At 43.0% G+C, this 16,366-nt stretch overlaps 1 protein-coding gene and 1 non-coding gene across 3 annotated transcripts; one reads left to right on the plus strand and one right to left on the minus strand.

Moving 5' to 3' along the window:
* The first annotated feature begins 1,023 nt into the window (after nucleotides 1-1,023).
* LOC134492624 (U2 spliceosomal RNA) lies at nucleotides 1,024-1,210 on the plus strand. Its single transcript, XR_010067499.1, has one exon. It is a non-coding gene; the product is annotated as a U2 spliceosomal RNA (small nuclear RNA).
* A 6,959-nt stretch (nucleotides 1,211-8,169) lies between these two features.
* Nucleotides 8,170-16,026, minus strand: LOC134492450 (ZW10 interactor-like). 2 transcript variants are annotated; one of them, XM_063296621.1, is made up of 10 exons: nucleotides 15,930-16,026; nucleotides 14,958-15,057; nucleotides 14,736-14,847; nucleotides 13,867-14,033; nucleotides 12,846-12,902; nucleotides 12,600-12,751; nucleotides 11,901-12,072; nucleotides 11,681-11,820; nucleotides 9,370-9,529; nucleotides 8,170-8,622 (listed from the first exon to the last, which is right to left on the minus strand). In XM_063296621.1, exons 1-10 carry the CDS (start codon nucleotides 15,992-15,994, stop codon nucleotides 8,542-8,544), a joined length of 1,206 nt encoding a protein of 401 aa, XP_063152691.1. In that variant the 5' UTR covers nucleotides 15,995-16,026; the 3' UTR covers nucleotides 8,170-8,541. The 2 variants fall into 2 exon arrangements, with proteins under 2 accessions (XP_063152691.1, XP_063152692.1); XM_063296622.1 differs by having other exon boundaries at nucleotides 15,924-16,014.
* Nucleotides 16,027-16,366: the final 340 nt, after the last annotated feature.

Consider the following 16,366-nt stretch of genomic DNA (forward strand, 5'->3'; position numbering starts at 1 on the left):
AAATATTTCAAGGGTTCCTCCAGGGTCAAAAAGTTGAGAAAGGCTGTTCTAGAATCTATGACCATAGTTCAGTATCCCACCCCTGCCTTCCTAATTGCTTTCTAAGCAAGTTTATAGTCTTTTTTATTGCAGAGAATACCTAGAAACTAAGGGGAACTGCCCCGTGTTAGTTCAGGCATCAGTGGGGGGAGAGAACTTCCACTGGCCAGATAGAGATGGTTCAGTCCTAAATAAATCCTCATATTCCTTTCTAGCTGCATACTGTGTTTATAATCCTCATGCTTTTCTTCCGTATCCTCCCAGCCTTTGCCCTGGGTCCTAAAAAAGACCGAACATGCACATCACAGAAGCAGAATATATTTGGTAAAATGAAATGTAACCTGCACATTGGGGCACAGGAAATAATTAAATCTGATAAACAGACTGGCAGGTAGGTGGCATCTAAATCATAAATAAAATATCCTGTAACTAGGCAGGGCTGCATGGAAAACAGCAGTCTCTACAGAATTCTTCATTTTGGTAATGGAGAGTAAGATGTAGCCCTAATCTGACACCAAACCATTTTGCATCTCCCTGGTCTGATTTCCATCAGGGAATAAAAATCCAGCTAGGAACATGGTTCACTTCAAACAGCTGATCTTTCAAATTAATGCAGGCTCACAAAACAGCAAACCAAAAGAAATGCTATAAAAGCAGTATGTTTTCTTGCTCCTTGGTCATTTTATTATACTTAAATCTCACCTTTCTGTCAAGAACCCTGGGATAAAACCAACTGTTCCTCCTATCTGTGGTTTTTAGCTTCACAACATTCTTGTTATGGTAGCCTAGGTTAACAGAATGTGACTGAAATGATGGCTGAATACAATTTCTTCAGTCATTTCAATCTAGTTCTAGAATAAACACTGACCCCATCTTGGCTGATTTTGAAAAGTTATGAAAAGTTAAAATAGACAGTATAAAGATGGGAGACCACCAGGAATCACCAGGGCTGTGGGCTAAACTGAAAAGTCAGAACCTTCTTGGATCGCTTCTCGGCCTTTTGGCTAAGATCAAGTGTAGTATCTGTTCTTATCAATTTAATATCTGATATGTTCTCTGAGAACTATATATTAAATGGATTTTTGGAAATAGGAGATTGACTAAGGGCTTGCTTTATCCACTCCATGCATCAACCTGGTATTGCAGTACCTCCAGGAATGGTGCCCCTCTCTTTTGGGAGAATATTACTGTTCAAAAATCAGAAGAAGAATGGAACTGCAAGGTGATTTATTTTAGTGGAGCATGGGTGATAGTTATGCAGGTTCTTGTGCATGGAAATAGACATGTTGGCTTCCATTGTATTTCTTACTACAGGATGTAACAAGCCACTCTGGGCAACCATCCCCCCATTCAAAGATTCTCAGCAGTTTGTAAAGTACCATAAAAACAGGATTTATAAAATATTACGTGCCAAAAGTGCTGTGATTAAATGTTTTTTTGAGAGGAGGACTCTAAATCTGAAGAGTTTTCTGGGCTTCTTATATAAAAAAAAGAAAAAAGGAAAAAAGAAACTTCTTGGAAGGAAGTCATGGCAAGCCACTTCCAACCTGTTGCAAAGAATGTGACATGGGTATATGTGTGAAGCCTCAGGAGTTGAGTTCCAAATATTCCAAACCTAGAATGTGGGACAAGATAACTGAGGCCCAGTAGCGGTTTAAACAGTTTCCTTCAAGGTAAATGTGTTCTTAAAAAATGTAGTGCAGACTTGAACACTCTTCGGTGAGAATGGCATTTTGGATATGCAGACAGCATCACAAAGAAAAGACTTGGGCTTGCCACGTCATTCCTTGGCCACTTTTCTTTTTACTCATCTGCTTCCTATTATGTGTGCCCAGTGACCACTTCTAACATGACTCGGGTATGATGGCTGATGCTCCCTCCTCAGCTGAATCCTACATCGCTCTGCTAAGGTTTGCATGTGCAGAATCTTGTGGGTGCAGCCAAGGGGGTAGCCCTGCCCTCGCAGACCAAGGAATGGCCTCTCTTTTGACAAGATCTGCACTGTCTCAAAGGTCACCAGACCAAAAATGGAAGGAATCCTGGAGAAATCCCCCCTGGACTGGAAGAATGCCACCACTCCCGTCCTCCAAGCATGGGGCTTCCAGGATCAATACTGCCTCTTTCACCCTGTGAAGAGTTACACCCCCACCTCAACTCTTCCAATTAATCCTGAGGAAAAGAAAACAAAAAACAAAAATTTAGGGCTGAAAACCAGTTCAGCCGTTTATTTTATTTTATTTTATTTTATTTTATTTTATTTTATTTTATTATTTTTATTTATTTTATTTTATTATTTTTATTTATTTTATTTTATTATTTTATTTTATTATTTTAATCACCCCATTTTATCTGATTCAGGATTCCATTACATTTCTGTAGGTTGCACATTATCAAAACCTCATTAGAGCAACTGGAGTGTGAGGTATTCATAATTTAGCATCCATTACTATTTTATCATTTGAAAGGAAGGTCATGAGGAATATTTTCTTTGTAGTCAGAGGGATGGAGAAAGAAAACAAATGGCACTGTGTCAACTTGACTCTCCCCTAATAATTACTTGTTGGATGGGATTTATATCCCACCTCTCTTCTCCTCCAGAAGCTCAAGGTGATGTACACAGTTCTCCCTCCTCCAATTTTTCCCCACCATAACAATGTGAGGTAAGTTGCCAAAAAAAAGCAACATAAATAGAGCAAAACTCTATTTATGTCACAGGCTAAGGCTGTTTGTCTGTGAGAGGCAAACGGCTGAGGTGGATTTTCTTCTAGCAACCTAAGATACTGTGAACCAAAAATGTCTTGGGTGGAGCAGGGTGGATGTCTTCGCAGGAGGAAGATCCAGGACTTCTCCCCTGAAAATCAGTAGGAACCATCAGTCTCAGCTGATAAAGGAGAGGATGTAAAACGACAGCACAGGGTCTTTCTTCCCATATTACAACCCCACCATGATCTTTGTCCAGGGTTCCACATCACCCTCATCCGATCACCACGCCTTGTGCCAAGCCATACATCACCCAGCAATCCCTGGCAATCCCCATAACGCAGATGGTAGTTCTTCAATGGACCAAGTGCCTTCAGCTGATGGACTGGCTTAAAAGGTCCATCAAAACCTGCATTCTGGCGAGCAAGCAGATGCCTCTGCAGATATTGTCCTTATGGTCACCTTCCAGGTGATGGACTCTAAATCCCATCCCTCCCACGTGAGAACCAACTCTCTGTAGCTCTTTAGACAGACATGAAGGTATCCTGCCTTAGTACATGGACATTTCCTCTGGCCATCTTGGCTAACCTCCTCCTTGAGCATTAAAAAAAACCAAAAACAAGCATTTCATGGTTAGAGATAGCTACATGGGTGTTATTTCATATGAATGTGAACTTGATTTTAAAATACTCCCACTCCTCATACATTGTAAACTTAATTACATTGCTGCTCAACCCCAATTATTAGGGAAAGTGCCATACAGAAAAGGCATAAGGATACCTCAAGTGCTTGCTGATGTCCTTTTAATGCTAAAATTAGCTCTGAAATGCGCGTGTTCTAAAATAAAAAGCCTCAGCCATTATGAGGAAGTATAAAATGATGAGTGGAAGACCAAACCATAGAAACCCTGAGGATGTGAAAGCAGCTCTGGAGTTGTCCTTTTGTTATTACAGAAAAGACTTGAATATTAACAGCCTGGGCATGTTCGAGAAGGCTGTTAACAGGAGTTGAAAGAACCACAAAACAGAGGCTCAGTGCTAGCCTCTGGGGAACAGTGGAACCACAAAGAATCCTTCCCAGCGTGGACCGAAGAGGGAGGGAGGGAGGGAGGGAGAAAAAGACCTTCTGCCCATCAGGAACAGTTAAAAAAAAAACAGATGAGCAACCTGCAGTCAGATCTTTTGCAGCTGTTCACTGTCAATCAGAACTGGATTGTCTATTTCATATTCTGTATTTATTATGTCCGTTTTTAACTGCATTTTTGTTGTTTCTGTTGGTTTGTATTGTTAGCAGCCCAGGGTTATTTGCTTAAGAGGGATGGCTATATAAATATCCAAAATCCACCCCTTCTTTTATATCCAGAATGCTTTCTGTCAGAAGACATTCAAGATTTACATCACAGTACAAAGCTCTGCATCGAATACAATGAAATCTGAAGCTTGTATTTAAAACAAGTAGATCTGGGTCATTTTAGGAGATTGATAGCTAAGTTACTTCCATCACAGAACTTTAAGTAATACAGATAAAGTTGCCAGGTGCCCCTTTCTACCCCCATCCATCTCAGATCCACTAAGCATCATTGGGGGCTGCCACATCATGTGCCTTCTGACCAGATTGATTAGGTTTGTACAATACAATTGGGCTTTGTTTGGCTTTAGCTCTGTACAACATACAAACTAGGCCACTATGGTTTGTTTAATAGACCATGTTTAAAACCATAGCTTAGCACAATGTATGAAACCAGCCTGTCCCTTGGAATCCTTTTCTCCACGCTTGAATCATTGCTTATCCTCCTTCCAGAGGTTTTCCTGATGTTCTTCTCTGTCTTCTTTGGAAGAAGGACTGGATTTGAGCAAGCCTTGCCAAAGGTCCAAAACCACATCTCCCCCTTCAATCATGCTGGGAGAAGCAGCTGGTTGACCCCCATTTCCAGAAGGTCAGGAAGCACCATTTTTCAGTGATGGGGCTGGCCCTCTGGAATGGCCTTCTGTTGGAGATTCATCTGTCCCCAACAATGTCTGCCCTCTGGAAGAACTTTTGAACTTTTCTGGATGACTTCTGGAGGCTGGTGCCGTATATTGTGCTTGGGTTTTATTTGCCTTTCATGCTGTTTTCTTTTATTGTGTTTGTCTTGTGAGCACCTGAGAATCAAGTTTGTGGCAGCATACAAATTTGATTGATACATAAATGAATCAACCACCTACGTTTGTCAGCCCTTTGAGGTAGTCCAGACAAGAAACACCAGCCATGAGTACTAACATTACCTTTATTGTAAGGTTACAATAACAGAATCTTGCAAGTAGCTCTCCCTTCCCTCATTTTTACTCTCCTGAAAACTAAGGAGGATCCCTTCTGAGATGTCTTCTCCACACACACCCCCTCTCCTTCAGACTCAGATTCCATTTATCAGACCATGGTCTAGGCTGTGGTTCTTCATCCTGTCTCTCAAGGTCATTCCCACATACCATTACAACGTTGGACCTCTGGCAGAGAACGTAGCTGTGATTTTCCCAAGCACCATGCATTTTCTTACCTACAGGCTGAAGCAGCATCAGAACAGCTAGGGTGTTTTTGAATAACCTGGAGCTCCAATCACCTCTCAAATAAATACCAGTAGAGTTCTCACATATTTGTTTTAACCTTGAACTATCTCAGTTCACACATGCTATCCCAATTTCACATATTCAACAGCCCAAAAAGAATAAGATTCCTTTACTGGACCCTATTATATGCCAGATTTTTTTGCACACACCTACAATGACATCTTGTCCTGTTTTGCTGCTCTGATCAATCATTTCCATGGTCCTTCCCCTAGTCACCCAAGTGAGCCTCCCAAAGATTTTTATGGCATACTTGAATATTTCATTGTATGGGTCCAAGCAGAAACCGCTCACTTATAGCTTTCCAAAACTCCTAGTCCAGCTAGTAAATGTTACAAGGGTAGCAACCTCAAAACCACCATTAAAAATTTTTTTAATTAAAATTTTAAAAAAAATTTTTTTTAATTTTTTAAAAGAGGAAAGGTGAAAATAGAAGCAAGCCTGACTGCAGTCAGATAGAGGGGTAGCTTCTTTCAGGTGTAACAGGCTGAACATTCAAGTCTGCTAAATCATTATTATTGACTTGATCTGCATCCTGTCTTTCAATTCTTCTCGATCTGTATTAGCACAAGGTTTTAAAAAGAAGATTCAGGTTTGCCAATCAGTTCTTTAAAAAACAAAGACACAAAAACTCAAGCTCCAAACTACAGAACAAGCTTCATATTGGAGTGAGGATCACATGGCCCTTTGCATCCTCATTCCTTCCATGGGTGTCACACATCCTCCATCCTGCCTTGATCCTTGATTGGCAGGTACATGTCTTTTTCAGACTGTGATTAAATCCCCTCCACCTCTTCCTTGCTGCGCCTGCTTTCTGGAAGCCCAGACAGACCTCAGCAACCTCTTCCCCCCGAACTTCTGTTTAAGAAGGAAGCCGAGGTTTGGAGGATGTGTGCCATTTGTCAGCTACAGCAGGGGGGAGACACCTAATTCAAGCAGTTCCTCTACCCCCAGAAGCTGCCTCTTTCTGCTAACACCAAAACTAAAAGAAAAATAGGCATAATTGGGGAGAGGAGAAAATCTGTCATCTGGCTGATTAAAAGGGAGGGAAGTCTTGGTAGCCATTAGACCAGTGCCCAGCGCCAGACTTCAAACGCAGCATTTGAGATGGGAATCTACTTAAAGAGCAACAGATGAGAAGCCTCCAATGTGACTCAGATGCATCTAGGAGAAGTCACCCACAAGGAACCCATTACTGGAGTACCAAAAGCAGAGCAAACATCTGTCTTCCCTCCTTGCACTCAAGACTGCAAACAGTTAATCTGAGGAACAAGAATCTAAAAGCTTAGGAGGACTGAGGTTACAACTATCGAAATATCCTTTCAACTGAGGCACCTACATGTAGGCAATTTAGGGCCACCAGACTCTTCTCCATTTCCTCTTGCTTTTTTGCACACGAGGAGCTGGTAGCTTGCCTCTTTTGTGAAGACGGGCAGCCTGCATCTGGTCCCCGCTTCGGTAACTGTCAGCCCTTTTATCATTGGGAGGTGTAACTCTCAGCTAAGACCGGAAAGGTGGGAAGACTTCATCGGATGACAAAAGTCAAAGCCCTGCCTTCTGACCAGAAGAAAGGTAGCTATTTATGTAACCCTGCAGGCTACTTGAGTGATCCTAGGTGGCTTCCAGTATGCAATCTAAAAATCAACCATTCAAGAAAATAATTAACATAAAAATGGCTGCGGTCTAATTGAACACCTTCCCCTGGCTCAAGCCTCTTCAAAAGAGAGCTGTCTTCTTGTTTTCTCCAGGTTTGCAAGTGGGGGCAAACCTGATCTCAGGGGGACACTGTTCCAGCAATGTCAGTTTGACATGACATGAGAGCCAGCTTGGTCTAGTGGTTAAGGCTCCAGGCTAGAAACCAGGAGGCTGTGAGTTCTAGTCCCACCTTAGGCATGAAAGCCAGCTGGGTGACCTTGGGCCAGTCCCTCTCTCTCAGCCCAACCTACTTCACAGGGTGGTTGTTGTGGGGGAAAGAGGAGGCAGAAGGTGTATTAGGTATGTTCGCCACCTTCAGTTATTTATAAAATAATAAAGGCAGGATAAAAAAATCTAAAAAGAAAATTGTGATTCCCTGGGTTCCCACCCCCAAATCACTTGAGGATAAGTACCCTTTCCTGCTTGCTCAGCCTTCCAATGATGGAGAACAGGGGCACAACAGAAAACCCAACTCTGCATCAGCAGCTCAGAGATCCTTTCTGAGTGAGGTCACAAGCAACCCGAGAGGTTTGGCTTCACGAAAGAGCGTGGTAGAACACTACCACCCCATGGCTAGAGGCTGAACTCGGCTTCCATCAGGCTGCTCTGCTAGAGAGACCAAGAGTTAACCTACCTGAATGAAGCAGTGACCTACAGTGATATTATTAAAAAAAACGATAGTATGAGTATTTACATTTGTCAGAGTATGCTCTATAATTATATAAATATAATTTATATAATTATAAATATAATTTAAATTATATTTATATAATTATAAAGCATTCATATTTATACAAGTAAGTTTGAGCATTTATACTTGTCAGATTTCACCAGCTTCAGAACGTTGGTGAATGTTGGCAATCCCAGACAACTGTTTTTAATGTGCCAAAGCATCGCTATTTGTTAGAAATATACCAATGAGAGTTGAAAGTGATGGCTTATTTCTGTATCTTAATGTATCAGTTATGCATTAAAAACCCATTTTGGCCTGTTTACATTCACCCAGCTCGTAATGTGCTTAGCAAAAATACAGCCTAGATGGGTGGGGAAAAAAATGTCAGTGACTGTCTGGAAAAAGGAGAAGGGAATGAAAAGATAATGAACTTCTCTTACAATCAAGTCAATCAGACAAGTGAGAAACCTCCAAGGCGTATTTTATTGATCAAAACATTTAAAAAGTTCAACAATGCGGAGAAATAAAGTACTGGACACAGACTATGGACGGGCAATGCTCATCCAGCCATAAAACTCTGTAGGAGTAACAGGGAAGGAGAAGAATCCAAAGAGGAGAACTGGAAGCTCCACTGAAGACAATCAAGAGTGAAAGGGGAGGGAAACAGAGGCTGAAATGGCCCAACACACATGCACACACACACACGTGCACACACACAAAATAGCTGTCCCAGTTAAACTCCAATTCCTTCTTCTTCCATAGATACAAGAAGGTGGCCTAACCTAAAGATGTTGGCCTTGATCCTCATCACTTTACACAGGCAATAGCAGCTTTTTAGGCCAGGCAAGGAGTACTGAAGTCCAAAGTGCTCAGATAGACCAACCAGTTCTGTAGTGAAGGCTTTTCCTGTGGGGGCTGCAGGAAAGAAGAGGCTCAGAAGTTATGGCGAGGGCCAGAAGGACAGAGGAAATCCTAAAACTGAAGTTTTATGCCTGGGCATATGAATAAATACAAATTGTTCTACTTTCAGCAGGGTGGACTATTAACAGCCTGTTGTTACTGCTTAAACAGGAAACATATGAAACCTTCTTTGGGCTCTTATACAGCAATACCTCACAGCTCTGTGATCTGCTGCCTCCTTCTCAAAGCGCTAAGGCAAGATCTAGAAATACAGCCAAAAAATGGAAACGGAATTGCCTAAAGCAGGAGTGGGAAATTGGTGGCCCTCCAGTTGTTGGGGAAATACCGTTACTAACAGACCCAGACAATGCGGCCAAAGCCTGCTACAACTTTTTAAGTTCGGCCAGATTGAGGGCATTATGGGTCCTCCATCTCTGGCACAGTGGACTATCACTGTCTTAAAAAACCCTTAGCACCTTAAGGACACTAATAGCTATTTTGTCAATCCCCTCCTTGGTTTCAGGGCTTGATTTGTTTCTTTGGAATGACTAGCCACTGAGAGGCAAAGACAATCACCCTGAATGGAGACAGCAGCAAAAGAATCTTGAATGGGTGAGGCCATGTGGGATTCAACTTCCCCATTCCGTTTCCAAGATATCTCTACGTTTTGGGAAGTGCTCTGCCAGTTGAAAACTATTTCCAGGCCCAGTTAAGGCCTCAATCTTTTGCCAGAAGGTAAAGCAGTGACACCTGTGCACTAACCTTATAGGAAGTCACGTCAACTGTGCCATGTTGAGTCTTTATTGAGAGAAGCTGAACCTGCCCACTGGTTGGATATCCTGATTCCACATAGAGACTGCAAGTTGATGAAGGCTTCAAGTAACTGAGCTGCCTCTTCTCTGGCTGCCAATCAATTGCAAAACTGGGAAGAGACAGGAGGAAAGGTTAAACTATCAGAGGGAATGAGGAAAGGGAAGGGGGCCTCTGCTTACTGTAGCACATCTCTTGAAAATGGCAAATCACCACATACATGACTGCAATTCTCTAAGTATGGGGTTGGGCCGATGCCAGGAGTCCTCAAGTCTATATTATATTATAGACATTACAGGTAGTCCTCACTTAATGACCACAATTGGGACCAAAAGTGAAGCGGTCATTAAGCAAACCCAATCCAATTTTACGACAGTTGTTAAGCGAATCACCATGGGCATTAAGTGAACCATGTGGTCATTAAAGCGAATCACACATTTCCCCATTGGTTTTGCTTGCCAGAAGCCGGCCAAGAAGATCAAAATGTGACCACAGGATGCTGCAACGGTCATAAATGAAAACCAGTTGCCAAGCACCCAAATCGTGATCATGTGACCATGGGGATGCTGCAATGGTTGTGTGAGGACTGGTCATAAGTTAGTTTTTTTCAGCACCGTTAAGTCCAAACCGTTGCTAAACGAATGGTTGTTAAGTGAGGATAGATTAGATTAGATTAGATTAGATTAGAATGTTACATTATATGCCTTCAAGTCAGTGTTGACTCCCGGCAACTGCCTGGATTAGTCCCTGCAGTTCTCTTGACAAGATTTTGGAAGTGGTTTGCCCTTGCCCGCTTCCTAGGGCTAAGAGAGAGTGATTGGTCTAAGGTCACCCAGCTGGCTTTTTACCTAAGGCAGGACTAGAACTCCCGGTCTCCCAGTTTCTAGCCTGATGCCTTAACCACTACACCAAACTGACTCTTCCAAGTCTTTTAAACCCTTCTGAAAATATGAGGCAGCACAATAGCTGCCATAGGTCCTGAAGAGTCACAATGACACTTACAGAGGACAAGGCAGACGTGAGCCTGAACCTTGTTCTACACTACAACCAAATACCATTTTCATGAAAGGAGAAGTGATGCTCAGATAAATCTGCAGAGCGTGCCGATCGCACACAGAGAACTTCTCCCCCTCTCCTTTTGTGACTTCCTAACTTTAAGAAGCCACAGCAGAATCCCTTTTTCCATATTTTAGGACAAGAGTCCCAGTCTTTCTGGACTTGTGGGCACTTATGCAATTTTGGGAACATGCTACAGCCACTCTCCCCAAATGGCTGCCATGGGAAAGGTAAGCAGTTACACAAGGCACTGATTTACCAGAATGCTGCCTGCCACCCTCTCTGCTCCTCTGCGGCAGGATGCTCTTGTTTCTTTTTGTCCTTTTTCTGAGCAGGTAGGACTACTTCCAGACAAAGCATTAGGCTGCAGTCACCCATCCTTGTATTTTCAAAGAAAGCTTCTGGGCTCATTTTGGGCCCAGAGATATTCTTGTAAATAAAGATGATGCTGGAGTCCAGCACTTGGTAATGTACCAATCAAAGAGAATATTTGTAGCTCAGGGTTGAACTGTGGAGTCCTCGGTGCTCTCTGAGCTTGGCTGTTTGCCTGCAGACATTCCATTGCCCAACTAGGCAACATCTTCAGTGCTAGGACTAGGGCTAGCTAGGTAGGTATACTGGAAAATAAAGTGTTGGCTTCAGTGGCACTCTCTTTTCCTCCCTCCCTCCCTCTTTCTATTGCAAGAACCAAGATGGGCTATTCCCCCTGTGGAGAAATTCAGTCCCCACTCCCCCAGCAGTTAAGCCCTTTTTAGGCAGAGCTTAGTATGGATTAAAGTTCTGTATCCCTGCTTTGAAACCTAATCATTTGTTCCCCGCTTTGTTTTTAAGGCAAAGCAAAAATATTAACTTTGGTCATTTGAACTGTGTGCATTTTATGAGAGGTGAGGGGTCAGTAAATTTCTCTGGGGTCGTTTTGTAAAACAAAAAAAAGGCAGGAGATACATTTTTATGTACCCAGGAGCATTCGCCATAAGCAACAGCATTTCTGGGATGGCAAAGGCCGAGCTTCTCTCTCAAGCTTGAGGCTCAGCATCTTTTAACCAGAGAACCCCTGGGGATGAAGCTGAAGCCTCCTGCAAGCCAAACCAATTCTCAAGGGCCGAGCTACCTCTTACCCCTTTCCCTACATACAGTGCTCAGAAACGTCCCCTGATCACCTTAGGCCCTATGGAGCAACACAGCAACACAAAAGGAAGATGCTCACCAGTTCTGCAGCAGCTCGATCTCAGCCAGAAGCTGTGCTTGTTGGGAGTAGCTCTGCTGCAACTCCAAGAGGACCCCTTTGATGGTGCTGCAGGTACCCAGGGGGAGGACAACAGGGAGGAGGAAAGAAGGGCTGTCACTCTACATGGAGAAGAGAGAAATCAGGTTGGTGTTCTGAGCACCCAGGTCCAGCAGCAGAACTTGCTTCCCACTTTTCTTACCTGCAAAGTGACATTGCCATCCTCCTGCCAGTGTAAATGCAGCTTCAGACAATGAGGAACGGAAATCTCAGGCTGGGGTTGAGAAGTCAGCTCCACCTCCAGGTCATTCTCTGAGACAGAGATCACCTTTACACCTTGCAAAGTCTCCAAGAGGCACCGGAAATCAGAGACCCTGGGAATAATGAAAAGTCCAGAATAGGCAAGGGAGAAAAAGAAGGGCCCTGACAGCCGATTTTCAAGATCATTCACTGTGGAGGGCTTGGGTGGATTTCCCTCCCCCCGAGGTTTAAAATATGGATAGAAATTTTAGTCCAAGTTTTGCAATCTGCTGTATCATTTTGTACAACTGGGCAGTTGGCAAATAACTACATGAATACAGCTGATACCCTTATTTGGTAACTCCTCTGGCTTCTGGGATGAAAGCAGATAACACTTCCAGTTTCAAGCACTTACCACTTTTATCTGCAAATCAAATTGTATGCAGTATGTTTTCCAAAATAACTTCAGAGCTGTAAAAACTGTGAACTATTAAATAATGCATGTATTTCCCTTTCTGCCATGATTTCCATTTTTCTCCCAAAAAGAAAACAAAAACCCTTTTCCCCCATTGCTTCGCAACCTCTGAAAGTTTTACATCTGCAATTACAGATGCCCTTTTCTGCTCCCTTTCAATAGCAACTTTCCCATTTCTCTCCTCACCTCTGCATTTTCTCCTGCCAAATCCTGGCTTGGCTCTCTTGTGCCCCAACCTCTCCCTGAAAGCATTCCAACTCCTTCCGTTGCTTCTGCAACCTGTCCTGCAGTTCAGCAACCTGTCTCTCTAGCTGCTGCTGTTGCTCTCTCCAGAGCTCCTGCAGGGGCAACAGGAAGCAAAATCAAGCCAATGGATTCCATTGACTGCTCCGAAAGAGTTAAAATGCAATGAATTGATCCGAAAAGCCCTACCTGTTCTTTCAGGTGCCTCTTCTGGGCACTCCTTGCTTTTTCCTCTACCTCTTCTTTCTAACAAGGAAATGCAAAATTAGAGTAAGTAGATCCCATAGAATATCTGAAGCTCAGGGTTGAATTGTGGAGTCCTTGGTGTTCTCTGAGTTTGGTTGCTTGCTTGCTTGCTTGCTGATGTTTCATTAGCCAACTAGGTAACACCATCAGTGCTACATCATCATCAGCCCTGATGATGTTACCTAGTTACCTAGTACCTGCAAGCAAACACCCAAGCTCAGAGAGCACCAAGGACTCCATAGAACATAGAGTTGTAGGAGATCAGCCAGAACAAGTCCATTATGCGGATTGTACCGCAGACAAAGAAAGACCCTTCATTCAACCCATTGATACAGAGGTTGCCTGTCATCTGATGTGCCCGCATGATTCTATTCCTGCTTCTGGCATGAATTATTCATCTTTTTGCCCTTATTCAAACCTAGTATGACTGCATAAAATGTAAGCCAGCATTTCTGAGAATGCTAGCCTACTGGTAACAAGCAAACAGTTTCCATTGCCTGTTGAGACTACAGTGGAATCCTAGATATGCTTCTCCAGAAGGACGTTCCATGGAATTCAGCTGGGTATACGCTCAAGTTAAGGGACCACAGACTTCAATGGAAATAGGTTAACAGGCAGGCTTGTCACATTCAGCTCTGTTCTCAGTTTTAAGGACTGCTGCTTTCAATTAACGTATTCCTTTGAAGCTTAAATCTAAGTATTCATCTAAACCAGTGTTTCTCAATCCTCAGCAAGCTGGCTGGGGAATTCTGGGAGTTGAAGTCCACACATCTTAAAGTGGCTGAGATTGAGAAACACTGATCTAAACGTAAGAGCAGGGTATGTATTTTTGATCCAGCTATACAGTGCTTAAATATTAGTATTTCTTCATATCTTGGGTGCTGGCAAATGTTTGACCAGCAAGCAGGGGACTTCTGAACCCCAGCTGTCTGTCCCCATTATCACTCCCAAGTCAGAGAAGAACCTTTGCTCGGTAGCACTGTAGAGCCTCCTCCAAAAGCCGAGCCCGGCTCTGCACTTCCTCCTGTTTAGCCAATATCTGAGGCACAGCTCCCTTGATAGCCTCCACCTGTTGCTGGTAATCTGCTTTGAGTGCCTTCCATTGCTCTTTGGCTTCTTCCATCTCTTTCCCTGCAAGAGACCACAATCTGTTTTTGAGCCTGAAGTAGCACAGGAGAATCCAGACATCAGCTGAGATTTTCAAACTACCCATAACCAAGAGACACATTGGTGGAGGATAACATTTTTAATAAGATGGGGCTATTAAGGCCTGTCATGATAGTTTTATATTACTTCTAGCAACAGAAGCAGTAAATTTAATTTCTGCTGTGCAGAATGCTACTGCTCTCTTGTCTTGCTTGGGACTTCACAAAAGGATCTGGCTGGCCAGTGAAGGAACAAAATGCTGAACTAGTCTTTAGTCTGATCCAGCATAGATCTTCTCACAGACATGCTTCCAATCCTCCAGGAAGCATGGATGTACATTTAGTCAGGGTTAAATCAGCATGCACAATATGTTAACCCACACCAGTTGAATAAAAGCACACATTGCTTGCTCAAAACCTTTTCTAGTCCTTCTGTTTTGTCTCTGAAAACAGTGCTTAGATGTTGCATGGCACTGAGGCAGTCAAAGCTGACCACAGAAGAAAGCCCACAGAAAACAGACCTTCTCTTTGATCCTAGATAGGGGTTGCAGAAGATGGAACAAGGATTGAATAATCCATTCTGTAGGGCTACTTCATTTTAAAATTTTATTGTTGAGCAGAAGCATTCTTACCCAGAGTACATCTGCATCACACAACTACATATAATCTGCTGAGCACTGATACTCACGAACAGCAGAGTCAGAGGCATCCTGGATGCAAGGGGCAGAGTCAAGAAAATCCAGAAGGAATTTAAGCACTTGCAGTTGGGTGTACATCAATTTCTGAGTCTTCCTAGTGTTCTGGAAAATATGTACCAAAAGTGGGAATGGAACTAGCTTTTAGAAACTGGATGAAACATTCATCCAGAACTGAAGACAACATCTTGAAGGAAAAGGCAGCTACCACTCACCACTGCATACTCAGCCAAGACCTGGGCTGGTAATTCAGATTTAATTTCACTTGTAGTCTGGCCCTCATATGTTAAGATATCCTTGATCTGAGCTAGAAGTCTGAAGAGGACATAAACAACCATGATATAAAGAAAATAGTCACTTCCAAGTCTTTAAATCTCTTTAAAAACATTTTTACATGGCTAACAATGTGATTGATACTCAAGCAGAAAAAAAGTACCGTTTCTGCAAGAGATTTTATAAAGATTTTAATGGAGGTGTTGGTTGTGAGGCTATTTTGCTTCTGGAACTTGATTATCTTAAAGGGGAGAAGAATATTAAAGAATACTTCCTATTCTGAAAGAGAGGAGGAACTGTTATTCACAAGACACCAAGGGATTTTACTTTTTCTACAGGAAGTGTTTCTTTTAAAAAAAAAGTCCAATCAAATAACAAAGAAAAAGTTATTAAAACCCAGACCTGTATTCTGGTGCTAGGAGTCTCAATATCCCCTTATCTAAGGGAGGTGTTGCAACTATATTATGGGGCCAAACTCCAGAGTATCACTGGGCAGGACCACCAAATGCAGCAGGAGTAAGTGAAAATCAGACATGTATTGTTTTAATTGTTTGTTTTTATTATTGTTAGCCGCCCAGAGTCACTGGTCTGAGATGGGCAGCTATTAAATTGGATGGATGGACAGACAGACAGAGAGGAGCATGGAAGACCTTTAAGCCCACAACTTGAAGTTGCCTAACTTGTTTGGCCTCTCTTCTCCAGCACATCCTCTAGGTCAGTGTTTCTCAACCTTGGCAACCTCAAGATGTGTGGAATTCTGGGAGCTGAAGCCCACACATCTTGAGGTTGCCAAGGTTAAGAAACACTGCTCTAGCCACCTTCTGATTTTCGACTTCGGGTAAAATGTCATCCCTTGCATAGGAAAGTTGGGGACTACCATTCTATCTCTACGCGAAACAGATATTTACACTCACTCCACGGCTCTCGCTTCTGCCTCCATCGTTCCTCCAACCCCACCATCCACAGACGATCTGTCCATTCTGTGAACTTCTTCCCGCCCTTCTATTCAATAACTCTTCTTCTCAAGTCGTCCGTCGAATTCACCAATCCGAGCTCGAAAAGGCTAATAACCCAGCCCAGAAGGTCCGAACTGCAGTGTGATTGGACGGGAGGAACGCCTCGGTCGAAATAAGTCAGAATGTGCGACCGGACGGACGGTTCCTCCATCTTGAGGAGGTCGGAAAGAGGCGGGGGATTTGTATATCTCCAAAACACATGTGAACATGCAGAAAAGGAGAGATTACGTAACGCTGGCTTTAGGCGCAACGACATGGCCTGCATTGTATGTTCAGCTGGGAAATAGAAACCCAAAGAATATTGCGAGGCAGCATGATATTATTTGTACCTCCGG

This window comes from Candoia aspera, chromosome 2 (genome assembly GCF_035149785.1).
Source record: "Candoia aspera isolate rCanAsp1 chromosome 2, rCanAsp1.hap2, whole genome shotgun sequence".
Classification (NCBI taxonomy): Eukaryota; Metazoa; Chordata; class Lepidosauria; order Squamata; family Boidae; genus Candoia; species Candoia aspera.

What these genes read in the sequence shown, in the direction of transcription:
- LOC134492450 (XM_063296621.1), bottom strand. Translation starts at nt 15,994, where the DNA reads ATGGACAGATCGTCTGTGGATGGTGGGGTTGGAGGAACGATGGAGGCA. An exon ending in TACAGTGCTACCGAGCAAAG is followed by an intron (nt 12,903 to 13,866) that starts GTTCTTCTCTGA and finishes TTTCCTTGTTAG; the next exon opens with AAAGAAGAGGTAGAGGAAAA. An exon ending in TGGCAGGAGAAAATGCAGAG is followed by an intron (nt 12,073 to 12,599) that starts GTGAGGAGAGAA and finishes CATTATTCCCAG; the next exon opens with GGTCTCTGATTTCCGGTGCC.